The sequence below is a fragment of the Neophocaena asiaeorientalis genome, unplaced genomic scaffold (genome assembly GCF_003031525.2).
Source record: "Neophocaena asiaeorientalis asiaeorientalis breed wild unplaced genomic scaffold, Neophocaena_asiaeorientalis_V1.1 scaffold236, whole genome shotgun sequence".
Taxonomy (NCBI): Eukaryota; Metazoa; Chordata; class Mammalia; order Artiodactyla; family Phocoenidae; genus Neophocaena; species Neophocaena asiaeorientalis.
The window spans coordinates 152,533-172,466 of record NW_020173418.1 but is presented as its reverse complement, the minus strand read 5'-3'; the positions used below and the strand labels follow the sequence as shown (position 1 = coordinate 172,466).

At 41.5% G+C, this 19,934-nt stretch overlaps 1 protein-coding gene across 1 annotated transcript in view; it reads left to right on the top strand.

Moving 5' to 3' along the window:
- The window catches only part of CFC1 (cryptic, EGF-CFC family member 1), a 14,356-nt gene extending 5,903 nt beyond the window's left edge, over window positions 1-8,453 (top strand). The window contains exons 6-7 of the mRNA XM_024747295.1: window positions 33-142; window positions 8,332-8,453. Of these exons, the coding sequence (XP_024603063.1) occupies window positions 33-142; window positions 8,332-8,453 (232 nt within the window). The remainder of the gene's footprint in view (window positions 1-32; window positions 143-8,331) is intronic.
- The last annotated feature ends 11,481 nt before the right edge of the window (window positions 8,454-19,934 follow it).

Sequence of the window (19,934 nt, the reverse complement as noted above, 5' to 3'; positions counted from 1 at the left end):
GCCGCACTGACGCCGGGCCTGCGCCTCCGCAGCGAATGCGGCGCGCTGGGGCACGGAGCCTGGACCTTCCGCGGCTGCCGCCTCTGCAGGTGTGTCTTTGCGGCCCTGCACTGCCTCCCGCTACAGACACCCGGCCGCTGTGGTAAGAAGACCCGCGGACTGTGCCTACAACCCACACACAGGGGCAGCTGCTCCTTCCTACCCAGCGATCCATAGCGATCTCCCTGTGCCAGACGATCCAGGCCTGGGCAACCTGGGTCGATTCATGACTCGGGAAAGTCGTCGTGAATCACTCAGTGTATTACCATTACTGTCATTTAAAAATTTATTCCTAAGCGTCCCATATCCCGATTGCCGAGTGTATACGTGATGTCCAAACAGTGTCCTTAAGCGTCCTTTACAGAGAGCAGAATTCGGGGAGCGCGCAAGCTGGTAAGCAGAGCCGCGCCTGGCAGACGGGTATTTCTCTACACTAAGCCAAAACCACCTTCTCACCTGTGAAATGCAGAGGGCACGCTGGAGCAGGACGGGAGCAGTCCTGCATGGCCAGGTGCTGCCCTTCAAGGCCAACCCGTCAGTGCTCCCAGGGAAGCAAGGCGCCTGGTAACCACAGCTCAGACCTGCCACATAAAAGCCAGTGGGGTGTGGAGAACACGCAGGGTGAACATGCATTTATGAAGATTCTGAGCAGTTCCCAACTCAATGCAAATGTTTTGCTTGTAAAACTAAGTAAGGAACGTGAACTTCCGAGGTCAGAAAACAAACAAAATGCTCTGCTGCTGAGCCATCGTCTTGGGCAGGGACCAGGGACACAAGTAAAGAAGGCACTCCATTTCCATCGCCCTCTCGCCTTTTCAGTAAGCTCTGGCTGGGACAGCAGTGAGGGGCTCAGTTAATGCAGGCACAGCCCTTCAGCCCTCTTTATAGCCCTGGGTGTGCTCCATGTGAAGCCCTTAGGCCCACTCTCCTGTTCCTCCCTGCACTACAGTCAACCCTGGGCAAATTCCACTATCTAAGGGCACGCATAGTGGTAGCACAAACCTTCATCCCCGCTTCACACCCCCTTGTCCACTGTCAGGACTGCAGGAGAGGGGCAGCACTCTTGGCGGCAGAGCCCTCTTGGTGGGGTTCCCTGGGTGGGGCCCCTAGTGGAGGAACACACTTAATGAATGCTCAGCCTCCCTCCTCTGCAACCTGGATTAGCAGTCTAGTGACACTCTTAGTGAAGGTGCAGCCCTTCAACCCCACGGCTGCTCCCCCTTCTCAGCCAGCTCTGCCTGGTACACGCAGTGTCTGTCGGGGGGAGTGTGATTATAGTACAATATCCTTTCCCTCCCTCCCTCTCCTACTGGGCTCTCTGTTTGCTGGGCCTGTGCCCCTGATTCACTAGCTGCTCTTTCAGCGCCCCAGAGAATGGAGGACAAAATTATGTAATAAGCATCAGAATTGCAGATGATGCCTATGTAGTCCTACAGGTGAAGTCATTTCCCACTTGTCATTGGTGCCCCCAGCAGTGATGTGTGGAAAGGGCTAGCTGTGATCATTTCCAATCTTCTAAGCAAGGCCAGCTTGGGTTCAGAAGCAACAGAGCAGGAACTGGGTTCTAGGATGTCTGCTCACATCCTGGGAAACATCCAAGACTGGGACTGCTGTCTGCTAAGGACAGTGACAGCGACTGTGAAAATGTGGCTTCTGCTCATCAAAGTTGAACAAAATAGTGCAGCCATCTTTCAGAGTAATTTTTCAGGTGCAGAAAGGGCAGTTACCTTTTGTACTCTTTGACCCATTGATTCTGCTTCAGGGCAGGTGACAGTGGTGGTGGCTGTGTTGACAGTGGTTATGATGGCATGAGGATGACGATGTTAATTATAGCAGCTGCGCTGATAGATGGTTATGATGATGTGAGAATGGCAGTCATCATGATGATAACTGTCTTTATGAGCTCTCAGTATATTTCAGGGACTTTATACACTTAATCCTATTCAGTTCTCATAACAAACCTAGGAAATAGGTATTATCCCTTTTATATTTGAGGAAACTGAAGCTTAGTTAACTCCTATAGTTTGTCTTTGTTTTTTTTTTCTTAAGAGATAATCACAGAGGTTAGTTGTTAATTTAGAAACAATATGGTATTTTACAATAACATTTAAATTATTTTAAAATATAAATTAACATACCATGGCATATTGATATAAACATTGACATAATGATAATTAATATGTAATTAATATTAATCTGTGAATAAAATTGCTACCGTTCACAGAGTACATAAGCACATCCCTAAACTATGTCAAACACTTTTTAAAAAAATTGAGATATAATTGCCATATAACATTATATTAGTTTCAGGTATACAACACAGTGATTTGATATTTGTATATATTGAGAACTGATAATCACAGCAAATCTAGTTAACCTCCATCACCACACATAGTAATAATTTTTTTTCTTGTGATGAGAACTTTTAAGGTCTACTCTCAGTAAGTTTCAAATATGCAATACAGTGTTATTAACTATAGTCACCATGTCATACATTACATCCCCATGACTTATTTATTTTATAACTGAAGGTTTGTACCTTTTGACCCCCTTCACCCATTCGCTCGCCACCTTTGGCAATCACCAATCTGAGTTTGGTTTCTTTCTTTTCTTTTCTTTCTTTCTTTTTTTTCTTTTAGATTTTACAAGAAAGTGAAATCAGAGGTGTTTGTCTTTTTTGTCTGACTTATTTTGCTTAGCATAATGCCTTCAAGGTCCATCTATGTTGTTGCAAATGGCAAGATTTCCTTTTTTTAATGGCTGAATAATATTCTGTTTTATATACATATATGTATACAGCTCACATTTTCTTTATCTATTCATTCATCAATGGACACCATGGTACTTCCATGTCTTTTGTTCCATAGCTATTGTAAATGATGTGCAATGAACACAGAGATGCAGATATCTTCTAAAGTTAGTGTTTTCATTCCCTTTGCACAGATACCCAGAAACAGAATTGCTGGATCATATGGTAGTTCTATTTTTAATTTTTTGAGGAACTTCCGTACTGTTTTCCACAGTGGCTGCACAAATTTACATTCCCACCAAAGGTGCACAAGCGTTCAGGGTCTGATTCTTAACCACTTTACCATTCCAGACTCTTCCTATAATTATCAGTATAAATTAAAGACAATATTGTTTTGGAGTGTTTTTTTTTTTTACACTAAAATTTTATTATGGATATAACCAGAACTTTTATTGGCAAAATCACATTTTTTATTGAATTTTTCTCTGAGCCACTGAGTAGATTTGCCCTAAATATATCTTTTTTCTAATTGAATGAAAGATTCTTTAAATTCTATAGTGCTTTACAATTTTCAGAAGTTTCACACACATGATTTCATATAATCCCATAATAACCCTTTTATTTTCCCTACGCCTATATTGCCCTTCCCCACTTTCTTCTCCCCTCTGGTAACCACTAGTTTGTTCTCTATATCTGTGAGTCTGCTTCTTTTTTGTTTTATTCAATAGTTTGTTGTGTTTTTTAGATTCTGCATATAAATAATACCATACAGTATTTGTCTTTCTCTATCTGACATTTCACTAGGCATAATACCCTCCAAGTCCATTCATGTTGCTGAAATGGCAAAATTTCATTCTTTTTATAGCTGAGTAGTATTCGTGTGTGTGTGTGTGTGTGTGTGTGTGTGTGTGTGTGTGTATCACATCTTCTTTATCCATTCATCTGTTGTTGGACACTTAGGTTGCTTCCATGCTTTGGCAATTGTAAATAATGCTGCTAATGAACATTGGAGTGCATGTATCTTTTTGAATTAGTGTTTTTGGTTTTTTTTGGATGTACACCCAGGAGTGGAATTGCTGGATCATATGGTAATTCTAGTTTTAGTTTTTTGAAAAACCTCCATACTATTTTCGACATTGGCTACACCAATTTATATTCCCACCAACAGTGTACAAAGGTTCCCTTTTCTCCACATTCTCAACATATGTTCTTTGTGTTCTTTTTGATGATAACCATTCTGATAGTTGTGAGATGATATATCATTGTGGTTTGGATTTGCATTTCCCTGATGATTAGCGATGTTGACCAATTTTTCATGTGCCTGTTGGCCATCTGCATTTCCTCTTTGGAAAAATGTCTACTCAGTTCTTCGGCCCATTTTTTTAAATCTGGTTTTTTGTTTTGTTTTGTTTTTATGTTGAGTTGTATGAGCTGTTTATATATGTTGGATATTAACCCCTTATAGCTCATATCATTTGCAAATATTTTCTCCCATTCAGTAGTTGCCTTTTTGTCAGTGGTTTTCTTTTCTGTGCAAAAGCTTTTAAGTTTAATTAGGTCCCATTTGTTTATTTTTGCTTTTACTTCCTCTGCTTTCGGAGACAAATCCAAAAGAATACTGCTGTGATTTATGTCAAAGAATGTTCTGCCTGTGTTTTCCTCTAGGAGTTTAATTGTATCCATGCTTACGATGTAGGTCTTTAATCCATTTTGGGTTTATTTTTGTGTTTGGTGTTAGGGAGTGTTCTAATTTCATTCTTTTACATGTAGCTGTCCAATTTTCCCAGCACCACTTATTGAAGAGACTGTCTTTTCTCCAATGTATAATCTTGTCTCCTTTGTCATAGATTAATTGACCATAAATGTGTTGGTTTATTTCTGGGCTTTTTAAGAATATTTTTGATAGTGTTATTTAGAATATTGAAAATTTGACCATGTTGTAAATCCAACAGCAGAATAATAGGTAAGTAAATGTTTTAGCTCCTTTAATGGAAGATTATGATGACTTTGAAGAGTATATGGAAGATAGAATGGAAAACTGTATTTACAATATATTTCTACTGTGAAAGGACACATATGGATGGGGATCACAAATAGATAACAACATGCTACAAAACTGTGGTCCTCTGGCTCCTCCAGGGACCCAAAGGCCAAAGGATCTCCAAGGGCTCTCCCTGCTCTGATACTCTATGGGTCCAAGTTTGACAGGCTTTCTTAGTCCCAATATAATATCTTTTCAAGGATAACCTGCCCTGTGAGGGTGCAGGGCAGGATAAAATTTATGCAAAATAATCTTGTTTGTTGGTGTGAGCTATTTTATAATTTTTTTCTGTTCCACGACCTAGAATAATGCTTTGTGCATATAATAATTCTAAATAAATATTGAATGGATGACCTTTGACCTTTTAGTTCCAAATATAGTGCCAAAGAAGAAACACCATATAAGCTATTACCTACTATTATATTACATTAAAACAATCAGTTTTCAGTGCTCTAAATACAATATGCTTAAGACAGGTTAACTATCATTCTACCATTTTCTTCATTTACATTTGTTAATTTTGCATGTAAAGAGGCAATGTGGCATATAAAAAAAGCATGGGAAATCCCCCAAAATACTTGTTGTAATGTTCATGATCTTTATGAAAGGTTAAATAACTGTGCTTCAGTCTCCACAGCACCAATATTTACCCCATTGGTTTGTTAAGATGAAAAGACCCTATACCTGTTTCATATTATACATAAAGTAAAATATTGTTACTTTATTATCATCACCATCAACCATATTCACATCAATACAATGAAGTTAGAAAAAATGACTTCATAATCTAGCACTTATGTGCAAATTTACTGAAATGTGGTTTTCAGGTTGTGAACAATACCCGCTATACCATTAACTGATGAGCACTGTTTAATTAGAGTTTAAAAAAAATCAAGAAGAATGACAACCTTGGAGCTAGCAGTCCTTGATTCAGCCCGAGATCTCATTTTACCAAGACGGTGATTCTTCCTACACGCAGCCCAAAGAATTAAGTATTTCTTTAGTATCAAGAACCATTATGTTCTAAAATTTAGAGTCTAAATAATGACACAGTGAAGTAGCAAATTCGAATGTCTTCAGAGATAAACAGGTCATGTAAATGTCAGATGGGGGTCAGGTCAAGCCTCACCTTCAAACCCAATTAAAAAAAAATACAGTTCTGGCACAAAACAGTCAGCCAACCAACCAACAAGCAAACGAACGGAGCCAGCCTGTGGGCCTATTGGAAGGATGGCCCTCCTAGGTCCTGGCCCCAGCTGGCTCTCAGCAGTGGGTGTGCTGCCCAGGAGAGAGCAGGCCCTTTGTCAGATCCCTCTGGGACATTCTCCCATGATAGGTGCCGTTTCAGTGGGGGAGCTTCTTTGGGTGTCATCACAGAGAGGAAACCATCTGGCTCTCCAGGGGCATTCAGGGGTATCTTCAAATTGGAAAGTTTGGGGAATGCTGGCTCTGGAACTCATACTGAAACAAGATATTATCCTCATCCAGGTGACCTCTATTTAAATCCCCACTCAGTGGTGGTGACAAGTGACACATGCTGAGCATTCACAAATTTGATTTCACTTATATCTTCCTTTACATACATGCCTAAGACTAACATAATGATAAAAATCTCTGCTATGTCTGTGCAAGTCTAAAAAGAGACCTTTTGATAAGTGTATAATTAAAATCCCAGGTTATAGTAAATCATCCATCGGTAGCAGAGTTTCCTTTTTGGTATGACATAAAATAATGACAAGCCATAGAACCATTGGTTTCGTAGATTCTAATAAACAGTAAATATTAATAAAGCTTATTTTAATTTTTTCCTATCAGTATATAGTGGAAGTTCTAATATTTTCTCACTAAGCTCAATGGGTGACCTTGGGCCCCCTGGGAGGGACACTGCATGGTGCTCACAGCCCCAGTTTGGGGACCCCTGCTTGAGGGACGGACTCCATCTAACCAAATTCACAAGGCTGACTATAACAATGGCCTTTGAGTTCATATACAAGAAAAGACTGCCAACAGGGCCTGAATCCTCTCTGTGGGCAGCCTGTTCCCTTCCACCAGGGAAAAATCAGTGAAGCTCAGTACAGGCTGACCCCTTCTTTACCTGTAGCTGATTCTCACGCTGGGACCACCTGTTGTATCATCAGCTTTTCTGGAACCTCCTCTGAGCCCACATGCTAAGGTTCCTGTTTTGTGGGGTTCAAGTACCCTGGAACAACCCTCTCCCATGGGGGTGGTGTGGGGAATGGTGCCCAGGTCTGGAGTGGGCCTGACCTTGGTCTTGTGCTGAGCGTGGCCTCCTGGACATGCCCACCGTAGTCACCTACGGACAGATGCAGGGCAGGTCCGTGCTGCGGTGGCTCGTCTTCATCATTACTCATTAGTTTCTGACGGTTCATGCTCACCACAGGTTTTCACGTTCAGAGGGCAGTTTCTGGAGGAATCCTAGAGGACAGTGCTTGGAGGGTTTGTCAGGGGAAGAGAAGGCTGGCTTCTGCCAATCAGCCCTGGGGAAACGGTCCCTTTAAGTTGGCCCTTTCCTCATCGGCATGCTTCCCTGCCCAGCTGACCCCACATCCAGCCCAGACTTGCTTGTGAGAATGCTTAGTGGAGTTGGTGCCCCTGCCTGCGGCCATGCCTGTGGGGCTTGTCAGCTTCACAGGGTAGCCACTCACCACCGGTGACTTTGGCCTCGACCCTTGCCCCGTCTCACTACCCCAGAGATTCCCACTCAACACCTTTGGGCTGGGGTCCTAGCTATATAGAAAGCCAGACGCACGGAGCCTTGGGGCTCAGAGTGAGACCTGCAGTGGAGGAGACACACTGCCTCAGCAGGGTGGTGAGCACTGCGGGTGGGGCATCGCCCCCAGTGCTCTGCAGCTGCGCCTTGCTGGAACTTCCTCTGTGGGGATATCCGCCGTTGCTGTAGGGATGGGTGCTTTCTCTTCAATAAGTGGTCCCTAGTCAGAGAAATAGAGTCAGGGCTAATGGGGGAAAAGTTGGACCTTCTTTGCAACAGATGGGTGCAAGCTATTTTATGTTATTTTATTTTAAATCAGATCCTCTTACCTGCATTGCTAAATGACGGGTGTGGAACTCTGAACGATCACCTTGGCCAGCTCATGTGCCAGATGAGAAGGGCTCAAGGGCTGTTTCTCTGTGAGCCTTAAAAACAGCAAACTGATTCTCCTTCAGCTCTCCAGGTTACACAAAAATTCCTCTGTTTCCAGCCGCAGCGCGAGGAAGGTACAAGCTAAAGGGAAGCACGTCTTCCTGGGGCTGCGCCGCGTTCCCCACATTGGGCTTCATTCCGCGCTCCGCGCTGCCCTCCTCGTGGCCGGGAAGCCGCGGCTCAGGCTCCGCGGCTGATGCAGAGCCCGCCGGGCAAGGCCTAGAGAGGAGGCCCAGCGAGAAAAGGGCTTTAGCGGAGCAGGTGCAGATATCTCTGCTTCACTCTCTTAAAGCAAGCCTGCCACAGCATGTCTCATACACTCTCGGGATTTTTTTCCAGACCTGAAAGACTTTCTCGCCTCACACTCTAATGGACCAAGAACGCAGCTCACGGGGAATGTTCTCCTCCTCCTGCCCTGCTTCATCCTGAAATCCGTCCTCAGCGAAGGGGGAGGCCGCTGACGGGACCGCAGTTCCACCCGGCGGAACCTGAGCCGCGCCTGGCCTCCCAGCGTGGCCGAGCGAGGCGGCGCTGCGTGGGGAAGCCGGGCTCGCTTGTCCTCTTGTATTGTCTATATTGTAGGTAATAGATTGGTTTCATTTCTTATCAAGTGGAGCATTAGATGCATATTTGTATTGTTTAATAAACAATTGCATGAAAGAGCCTTTCTTGCTTTCCTGGGTATACGATTTAGAAGCGCAGGAGTAGACGCTAGAGGCTGGGGCCCCTTCAGCCCAATCTCTGATGATTTCAGAGTAGACCAAACATGTGGCCCCTCCCAGATAACAGCTCCCCGTTGAGCACTACTTGAGCCCCACACATAGCTGCGGCAACACTTCACATCAGTTATTTGTTCATTCAGTCTACCCACTAGTTTCTAAGTCCTGGGGGGCAGGGACAGTGCCACATGTGTGTCCCCAGCACTGCTATGCTGTGAGTCTGCCAAGAAGAAGATGCCTAAAAATGCTCCATAGGCAAAGAAAGGAAGGCAAAAAGGCGGAGGGAGCCAGGGCTGGAGGCCAGCGGCTGGGCACCCCATCTCCTTTCTCCAGCTTCCTCTACTAATGGCTCAGTTGTGACACCCTTTTCGGGACAATTAACACTTCTTGAGATTATCACCAACATCTCTGTAAAAAGGAGCCCTTAAAGTGGACCAAGGAGCCTGTCTTCCCGCCAATCACACAGTACTTGGGAGCCTGGCGTTTCTCAGCTGGATCTGTCAAATATATTAGCTCTCTATTGATTAAACACAGCCCTGTTTGGACAGATACCATAACTAGAAATCAGAGGAGTGAAAACAAGAAGAATATTGTAAATTATTCAGGCAAACTAATCAATAAGAATAAAATATGAGAGAGACAAGGACTCTGGGATAGACAACACAGCCTGAATTAAATTAATTGGTCAAAATATTGATATTTTATAAACCTTATAGAATTTCCTTTAAAATATTCAAAGCTGAATTCAATGGGAAGGCCATCACGCATTTATTGTGCATGTGATATAAAGCTACATATACTGGGGTGCTATTGTGAGCAGAAGAGTGTCTTTCAATCAACATTGAAACCTCCCTGCCCGGACAGGGTGGTCCCAATGCACGATACATACAGGTGAATAGAGTTCTCAGTGTAAGCACTGAAATAGGAAATCTGCTGAACTAAATGGGGTGCTACTTTACAGCTCTACAGAGTGAGCGTGAGCTCACACACACACACACACCAATGCTGCAAATATCTTGTGAAGCCCGCCATAAGCTGGGGTTGGTGGCTCCGCCCTTCAAGCTTGAGTGGGAGAGAGAAGTGAAAAAATGCAAAGGTCAGTGACTACAGAAGTCCCCCAGGATGCTGGGGGGCATGGGAGCCAGGCAGGCTGAGAAAGGCCCCCTGCACATAAAGCTGCACACTTTAGAATGTTCACTTTGAATGCACTCAAATAGGTGACATTTCCATTGAGGTTTTCAGCTTTTAAAACCCACTTTAGTTCATAAGCCTAAGTAATACAGTTATTTTTAAAATCTGTATTGTAAATTAGTTTATTGGCATTTTCAAACTTTTCCACCATTGGCTATGAAAATATGAATTTGATGTAATATTCAAATAAGAGTTAAAGAAAAAGAAGGTAGAATTCAGTAAAGGGTTGACTGGGACTCTGGTTCAGGAGAAAATAATTATTAAAGTTTTGAAACATAAGTATTTCTAGGTAATAATGACTTCTGATAGCAAAGTGGTCTTTACATGGTTTCAAGTACATTCTGAGCAGTACCATCTGTTGCAGCTTCATTTTATGGAAATAAGTAATGAACTTTGCAAATTTAACCTAAGAACCTGATGAATATGTTTATATTATGTGCACAATGTTTACAAAATGCACATCTTCTACACTTTTATACCAATATGAAGTGTGCTAAAAAAACATAGGCAGACAAAAGGATACATTGTCTCATTTTCAACAGCTCCACTTCAGGAAATTGAACTAAGAAGGCTGCTCCACACTTGAGAGTCTACAACTGTGGTAAAAAGGAAAACCAAGACATGTTCATTTTTAGTATGAATATCCAGGATATAAACACTCATTTACATTTTAAATAGAAAATTAGAAACCAGGATTATGGATTTACATAACATTTACATTTTAAATAGAAAATTAGGAACCAGGATTATGGATTCTCCTAATAATAATCAGAATAATTCCTAATTTTAAGCAAAAAAACCCAGATTAACCATTTTCTCTATCCATTTATCCATCCACCTAACTAACTAACCAGTTAAGAAACCGTGACCTACTTAGCTCTGAAAAGATCAGAAATTGTGAAAAGTGAGCTGCCACCTTTTTCTGTAGTGCATGGAGAATTTGAGGGTAAAAGGTATTTTCCCTGTAAATGGCACCCCAGTTGTTCAGAGAGATCATTAAAAAGTAGAAACTTCCCTGGAGACAAAAGATGATCCTGGGCTCCTGGTTGGAAGCTTCACATAAATGTGTCATGTATCTTATCTGTCTCCTGCTGTTGAGGAGAGTAGATAAGAGACAGCCTTCCTGGGCCATTATCTCAGAGCTGCCCCCCCCAGAGAAGAGCTTTTTCACACCCTGGTTTGGCTCACTCTGACAGAGAGCTAGGGGTCTCTCCTTTGGAGAAAGCAATAACAAGCTCTCTCCAATTCTGGATTGTTTATAGAAGCCACTCTTTCTTTTCCAGCTTTTGTTCTCACTCGGTCTACCCTGGCATAACCTAGAAAACTAGGATCTGCCACCACGTGACCATGTGTGTTCTCACTAGGGACCCACACAGGGACACTGAGAGAAGGAACAGGGAAGGCCACAAGGATTTATACTAGTCACATGATTTCAATTCCCTGACTGTTCAGAACTTTCAACCCATCTCTGTGTTAGAGTTTACTTCAGAGCCAAAGCAAATGCCTTTTGCTGGGGAGGAGCCCACTTGCACCTGTCGGCCACAGCACAATTGCCCCCCATCTAGACTGGAAGCAACTGACTTTTCTTGGCTGGGAGCATTGAAAAGCAGCCTCTGAATGCATTTCCAATTTCTACTGTCTGCAAAAGCCACTCTGGCACATGTAGCTTTATGTCACACAGGCAGTAGGTCCTGTGACAGACCTTTCTATTAAATTCAGCTTTAAATAGCTAAAATTGAGCTCTGTAAGCTTTATAGGCACAGCCTTTTCTCATTTCACCTGGACTGTCTGCTACTGGGAGAGGAAAATGAGGGACTGTGTTTCTTCCAGTTAGAACTGTTAGGCACTCTGCTGATTTCCTGACCAGCAACTGGACCCCTGCGGGACCCCAACTAGACACAATGAAAGTCTGTAGCCACAGAGATGGCTGAGTCTCCAGCAGTTGGACACTGTCAAGCTGAGCGAGGGCGCTGTGCTTCAAATGTCTGCAGCGCTTCCAGTGGGGTTGATATAATGATGTGCAAGTAAACGTTTAATACCCAGCTCTCCAGAAAAAAATTATATATACATCAGTTTACTATAAGTAATGTGGTTTACTATACATAAAGCATATACAGCACAGAATGTGCAAATAATAATAGTATGTATAATGCTCTATGTTGTAAATTCCATGTAGCAATAAGCTTTTGTTGATTTTTACCAAAATCTACATCTGTACGCAACCTATGGTTGTGATTCAACCATGATTTGACAAATGGTGCTGCATCCTGCCAACAGAAATAATCAATAAACAGTCTATAATAGGAATAGACGAGAGTTTTATTTGAGCCAAACTGAAGACTATAGCCCAGGAGACAGCCTCTCAGATAACCCTGAGGAACTGCTCCAGAGAAGCATGGTTTTCAGCACAGTTTTATATCTTTTCAGAACAAAGAACATCAAATAAGTCAGTGATTATTAATAAGTCAGTGATATTCCTTCAAGGTTTCAAAAAAAAGAAAGAGAAACAACGGATCAGCATGTACACAGCGAGTCAGCATGGCCTTGGCCCCTGAGAAGGGAGCCTTATCATCAAAGGAGTACAAGCATTGGCATCAAGGGAAGCATTTAATCTTTATTTTATTTATCTTTTTAATACTTTATTTTTCTTCCACTTTTATTGAGATATAATTGACATACAGCACTGTATAAGTTTAAGGAGTACAGCATAATGATCTGATTTATATACAACATGAAGTGATTATCACAATAAGTTTAATGAGCATCAGCTCACATAGATGCAAAATGAAATAAAAATTTTTTCTTGTGGAGAACTCTTAGGATTTACTCTCTTAACAACTTTCATATATAACATACAGCAGCATGAATTATATTTATCATGCTGTACATTACATCCCTAGTACTTATTTATCTTATACCTGGAAGTTTGTGCCTTTTGACTGCCTTCATCCAATTGCCCCTTCCTCCAACCTCTGCCTCTGGGAGCCACAAATCTGATCTCTTTTTATATGAGTGAGTTTTTTTGTTTGTTTTTCTTTTTTCTTTTTTTAAATTTATTTTCTTTTTGGCTGCATTGGGTCTTTGTTGCTGTGTGCAGGCTTTCTCTAGTTGCGGCGAGCAGGGGCTACGCTTCATTGCGGTTCATGGGCTTCTCATTGCGGTGGCTTCTCTTGTTGCGGAGCACGGGCTCTAGGCGTGTGGACTTCAGTAGTTGTGGCTCGTGGGCTCTAGAGCGCAGGCTCAGCAGTTGTGGCACACGGGCTTAGTTGCTCTGCGGCATGTGGGATCATCCCCGACCAGAGACTGAACCCGGGTCCCCTGCATTGGCAGGCCGATTCTTAACCACTGAGCACCAGGGAAATCCCCGTGTTTTTTTCAAGTATAATTGATCTACAACATTATGTTAGTTCCTGCTACACAACATAGTGATCTGATATTTGTAACATTCCAAACTGATCACCAAGGTAAGTCTGGTTACAATATGTCACCATACAAAGATATTACATAGTGATTGATTGTATTCCCTGCAATGTACATTTCATACCCATGACTCATTTACTTTGCAACTGGAAGTTTGTACTTCTTTTCTTTTCTTTTTTAAAATAAATTTATTTATTTATTTTTATTTTTGGCTGTGTTAGGTCCTTTCTTTTTTTCTTTTTTTACATTTTTATTGCAGTATAATTTCTTTATAATGGTGTGTTAGTTTCTGCTTTATAACAAAGTGAATCAGCTATACATATACATATATCACCATATCTCCTCCCTCTTGCGTCTCCCACCCACCCTACCTATCCCACCCCTCTAGGTGGTCACAAAGAACCGAGCTGATCTCCCTGACCTATGCAGCTGCTTCCCACTAGCTGTCTGTTTTACATATGGTAATATATGTAAGTCCATGCCACTCTCTCCCTTAATCCCACCTTACCCTTCCCACTCCCTGTGTCCTCAAGTCCATTCTCTACGTCTGCATGTTTATTCTGTCCTGCCCCTAGGTTCTTCATAAGCATTTTTTTTCCTTTTTTTAGATTCCATATATAGGTGTTAGCATATGGTATTTGGTTTTCTCTTTCTGACTTACTTCACTCTGTATGACAGACTCTAGGTCCATTTTGTTTTTGGATGGAGTGTCCTATAAATATCAATTAAGTCCATCTTGTTTAATATATTATTTAAAGCTTGTGTTTCCTTTTTTTATTTTCATTTTGGATGATTTGTCCATTGATGAAAGTGGGGTGTTAAAGTCCCCTACTATGATTGTGTTACTGTCAGTTTCCCATTTTATGGCTGTTAGCATTTGCCTTATGTATTGAGGTGCTCCTATGTTGGCTTCATAAATAATTGCAATTGTTATATCTTCTTCTTGGATTGATCATTATGTAGTGTCCTTCTTTGTCTCTTGTAATAGTCTTTTTTTTAAGTCTATTTTGTCTGATATGAGAATTGCTCCTCCAGCTTTCTTTTGATTTCCTTTTGCATGGAATATGTCTTTCCATCCCCTCACTTTTCAGTCTGTATGTGTCCCTAGGTCTGAATTGATTGGTGGGGAGGAGTAGTGCCTGTGTGTTGGATGAGGCTGGATCTTGTCTTTCTGGTGGGCAGGACCACGTCCAGTGGTGTGTTTTGAGGTGTCTGTGACCTTATTATGATTTTAGGCAGCCTCTCTGCTAATGGCTGGGGTTGTGTTCCTGTCTTGCTAGTTGTTTGGTATAGGGTGTCCTGCACTGTAGCTTGCTGGTCGTTGAGTGGTGCTGGGTCTTAGCGTTGAGATGGACATATCTGGGAGAGCTTTCACCATTTGATATTATGTGGAGTTGGGAGGTCTCTGGTGGACCAGTATCCTGAACTCAGCTCTTCCACCTCAGAGGCACAGACCTGACACCCAGATGGAGCACCAAGACCCTGTCAGCCCCATGGTTTATTACTGTTCTCTGAAATCAGTCCTCCACATTGTTTCCTTAAAGAGTAAAAGCCTGTGGAAAGTACAGTCTGGGCTCTTCAAGGAACATGCAACTGGGGATACCAAGGAGAAAGCAGAATACGGATGCTGCAGTTTTCCAAGTGCTGTCTGTTTCCCCCATGTGGTAGATTTTTCTAATCTTTATTTTTAACATGGACATTTTTACTTCTGGTCAATGTGCCCTTTCTTTAATAATTAAAGCAGATGTACAATGTGTGTTTGATAGGACTCAAACAGGTTGTTTTAGTTAGCAAAAAAATTCAAGTTAACTCATGTATAAGCCAGAATGACTTACCCATACATCAATATGTGAAAATTGCTTCCATCAATCCTAATTCACTGACTCTTTTGCCAAGAAATGTCATTAAATCTGATATGTGATCTACTATGAAACTATTTCTACTCCTCATTATGTTAATTAAGTGAAATCTCTGAACTTTGGCACTTCAGTTCTTTGTCGACATGAATGATTTCTTTGCTGCTTTAAAATCAGACATGGTAAGACACACAGACACAGAAAATACTGTCATTAGGAATTTCTCTTCCTCACTTATGCCACCCATGGTTGTTGTGTGGTAAGCAAGAAACACTGTAAAATAAAAAGAGAAGCAAGGGATCTTCAGGGACTGAGCATCAGGTGGGCACTTGACTTCCCTTCTCAGAGGATGAAAGACTAGGTCTTGCATTGAAGGCTGGAGGAAGGAAAACTCAGCAGTGGGAAAGGAAAAGCACACAGGCTCCTGCTGAGCTGACTTGTTAAAACAGGTACTTGCTGTCTTCTCTGGCCAGGAGGCCAACAGCAGCCAGTGCCCCGAGGCTCCTCCCTGCATACAACTCTCCCAAGTTAGCTAATGTAGCACCAGGTATTTAGTTTCTGAGCTGCATGGGTTTAGAATTAGTTTTGGCAATATTCTTTACATTTAATGTTGGAATTTTTATGTTAAACAATATTTATTCCCAGTTGTTTCAAAAGAATTTTACATAAAAAATACCAAAAACAAAGATAGCTCTTAATAAATTATTTGAGGCAATTACCCTGGTGCCTGCCACTGAGGTCATGCTTTCTGTCATACACTCTTTGCTGGACAAAGCCGTTGCAGATTTAGTGTTTACCATCTGTCCTGTGTTCTTTCTAGGCATTTAGCTGTGCTCAGTTTGCTCATCCCTCTAGGGGTCATGAGAACAATATTACCTGAGGTCTTGCATGGTGACTTGGACATTAATACGTTTATACTGTAGATCAGTTTTTCAGCTATAAAACTCATGGTTTACAGTTCCTTTCCATGAGTGTCTTTAAATATGTTACTCTATTTTCTTCTGACATAAAATATTGCCCTCAGAAATGGTGATGAGACCCTATTATTTTTTCCTTTATACAGTATATTATTTGCTCTTTTTTTTCCTAGATGCCCAAGGATTTCTTTACTAGCTCAAGTCCTGCCATTGGTTCTGAGTCACTGCTCAGTGTGCCCTGTCAACACACAGTTTGAACATATTTCCTTATTTCCAGGGAATTTTTCTGAATTATAACTTTTAATATTTGCTTTGTTTCTTGGCTTTGGTTTCCTTTTTCAGGCACTCCAATTATTCATCTTCAGTGCTTATCTTCAAATTTTGACATTTTTTCTCAAATCTTTATAATCTCTTAATTTCTTTTTTTAGCATTTTCACCTTCCATCTCTCATAAGACATTGTCACTTTGCTTTTGCTTTATAATTAATTCATAAATGATTTTTCATTTTTTTTCTCATTCTTTTCTGAGGTCTGTCTTCATTTCTGAGTTGTTCTAATTCTAACTTATGATGTCATTTAATGTCTTGTATCATTTTCTTAAGGCCTTTTTCTTTATTTTTGGAAAAAGCACATTACAATTCATGAAGTACATCAAGAAGAAATGCTTTCATTTTCTTTGTGCTGTTATTCTGAAAGTATGCCCCTTTGCCCCCTGTGGTACTGTTGCCTGGAATTCAACACCAATATTTTTCTGTAACTAAACTTTATATGAATCTTTTTACCTCAAATTTGTAGAAAGCAGTATGATTTAAATAGCTTTTCTCTCCTGTTGTTGTTATGAAATGCTAACAAATATGGCATCTTGCTTCTGGAGTTTTCTCAGCTCTGCTCTTCCACCCTTCTTTCCTGGGGGGTCTGTCTGCTCTCTCATTTCCACCACCGCAGCTGCCCTTCTCTATATCAGTTTTGCTCTTCAATATAGCGAGCAGTTTTAGAGCTTATGAGAGAACAACTGCCAACATCTTCCCCAAAGCTATAGCTATTCCCTTTAATTGGTTACATATTTTCAGATTCAGCTTTGAAGTTATTTTCAATTACATACATACTTTAAAATTATTTAATTTCTGAGTTATTTTAACTTAATTTTAATACATATTTTATTCTTATAACTATTCATTTTTAGTTTCTTATTTATTTTAGTCATGGATTTTTAAAAAAAATTTGTTATTTATATTTGAGTCATTTGATTTTAGAGTTGTTAATTTTAGTTGTATTTAACAAAAAAATATAATAGATTAATTTATTTAGCAAACACAATCTTCTCTGTGCTAGGTTTTTGGAAATATTCATAAAATTAGGATCCCAGTCCAAAGAAGTTTACAGTTTTAGACAACCTCAAACTCATTACAATGTTATAAGTGCTGTTAAAATGTATACAAATGAATTTCTATGGAGATGACTAACTCTTCCTACAGTAGCTAGTGAAGATTTTGTGAAAGTGGTAACATTGTACTCTCCGAAAAAAGAAGAAAGGGGATGACATTTGATACATGTGCAGAGTCCAAAGGTTATCATTTTATTTATTTCAGGTTTATCTATTTGAGGGATTTCAGAGGGATTTGTTATGGCAATTTATTTTTAGTTTTTAAGTGGTTGCTTTTTATTTCTAGTTCTTTAGAGTCCTGGTCATGTAGGTTCAAAATCATGTCTAATTGGGCCTACAACTTTATCAGCAAATGGCTATTGCTATTATCAGACACAGACACCAGACTCTCCCTGGGGCCTTGTGTATGTCATGGGGCTCCCGAGTATAGTCTTAAATATCCACCCATGCTACATATAAAAACATTATTTTGGAAATGATCTCTAACAAGAAATAACTCTTTTAATTTTTTGACTGTTTTTTAAACAATTTAAGTGCATATAAGAAAATATGTCAGCCACATTATACCGTGAATTCGATTACTGAGCATCTTGAAAACATACACCTAAACTAAGAATTATGTGATTCAAAAGACAAAAGTGTTGGTCTCCTGCAAATGAATGGGCTCATGTGCCAGGGTTTCAGAAAGGCACCCGAAGCTCTCTGTGCCTAGGGGACTCTGCCACTCACTGCCTGTGGACTGTCAGTGCTCAAGGGAGCCAGAGTCATGGCTGCGTCTGAAGCACCTTCCCGTGGCATCTCTCTCCACCAAAGACAAGAGCTACATCAGAAGAGGCCCCTTCAAGACCTGATCCCCATGGCCCTGTCCTAGAACCTTCCAAGGAAAGGCTAGCTTAGTTCATGAGTGACAGTGTGTCATGTGGTGGATGAGCACGGGGCCTGGGTGACTGTGTTCCATGGAAAACATGAGCATATTCTGCACAGAGCTCACGGGAAAACCCTTGGTCTAAGTTACTCATAGACTGATGTCAATTTACTTCATTAAGCTATAGGCCTGTCCTACACTTGCTTTCCAAATGGTGGGCAGAAGGGCCTTGATTGCCCCAAGGGTAGGCAGACCCAGAGACAAGAATATCAAATTCTTGGCTTTTCTGTGGAGAAAGAGAATGTTAGGAGATACAAACAGGGGATTGGCAGCCAAGGCATCAGGTACTGTCTGTGACGGGTGAGGGTCCCACCCAGGCAGAGTCCGGGCACAGACTGCTTTCCTACATGTAGCCCAGTGACCATGGCATCAATGTCTTTCCCTGGGTGTTAAGGAAGGCAGCGGGTAGGACAGATGGGCAGGCCCAGCTTTGCAGGCATGGGGTACAGTCATTTTTATCTTTGAACCTGTGACTTGTAAGAGAGCATATGCATGAGGACGGAGAGGAAATGCCCCAGCTGGACATATGCATCTGGGCAGGAACAGCAGGCCATGGGAAATGTTCAGCCCAGACCTTGGCTTGATCTAATTAGGTTTTTGGGCTCCTGTGCAGGGATGGTTTTTGACGTCAGTGTTTGGGACTTGCCCTGATCCCAGAAGGACTCTTGCAGCTGTTCCTTTCCCTGATTCTCTCTGGTAAACCAACTAGCCTGCAGGTTAGCTTTTATCTCTAATGAATCTACCAGTCTCCTCTTTTTTTTTTTTTTTTTTACATCTTTATTGGAGTATAATTGCTTTATAATGGTGTGTTGGTTTCTGCTTTATAACAAAGCGAATCAGTTATACATATACATACGTTCCCAAATCTCTTCCCTCTTGCACCAGTCTCCTCTTAATTGCTTTTTACCACAAGCTCCGTTATTTTTTAAGGGAACTCTTCAGTTTGAACTCTCCCACATTCTGTTGCAAATAAAGTCAGCTCCTTTGGGAAGACCTTCAGATCTCTTTGTTATATGACCTGCTTCTCCCTGGGCAAAATCTCTGAACTCTAGAGCAGAAGGTAGGGATAGGCACACTTCTCTGTCACCTGCTTTAGGAGCTGGAGGGGGTAGTAGCCTCAGGTCATCTTGGCTTACCAATCCTAGCATGGACACCTTACTTTTCAGACAGGGGCAAGGACAGTTGGGGTTCCAGTATTTTCCATGCACCACACCCAAGTTAGAGCCTTTGTCCATAGGGACAAAACCTTTGTCAATAAGAACTGGACAGAAGAAAGAGCCCCAATCTCTTAGCCACTCTTGCCTCCACAATGAATATCTGGGGAGAGAATGAGAACACGTCAGCACCCTGCCTCTCCCAAGAGGATGTTATAACCCTCAGACTGGGAGCTGCGGGGAGAGGGAGCCTGTCATCTGTGGCCATCTGGAGTAGACTTTTGTCATGTTGAGATGGGACGGAGTAAGGAAGAAGTAGGTAGTGATTCAAGTTCCAAAGACTTTTGCTGTTCTCGCTAAGTTTTTGTAGGTTTTC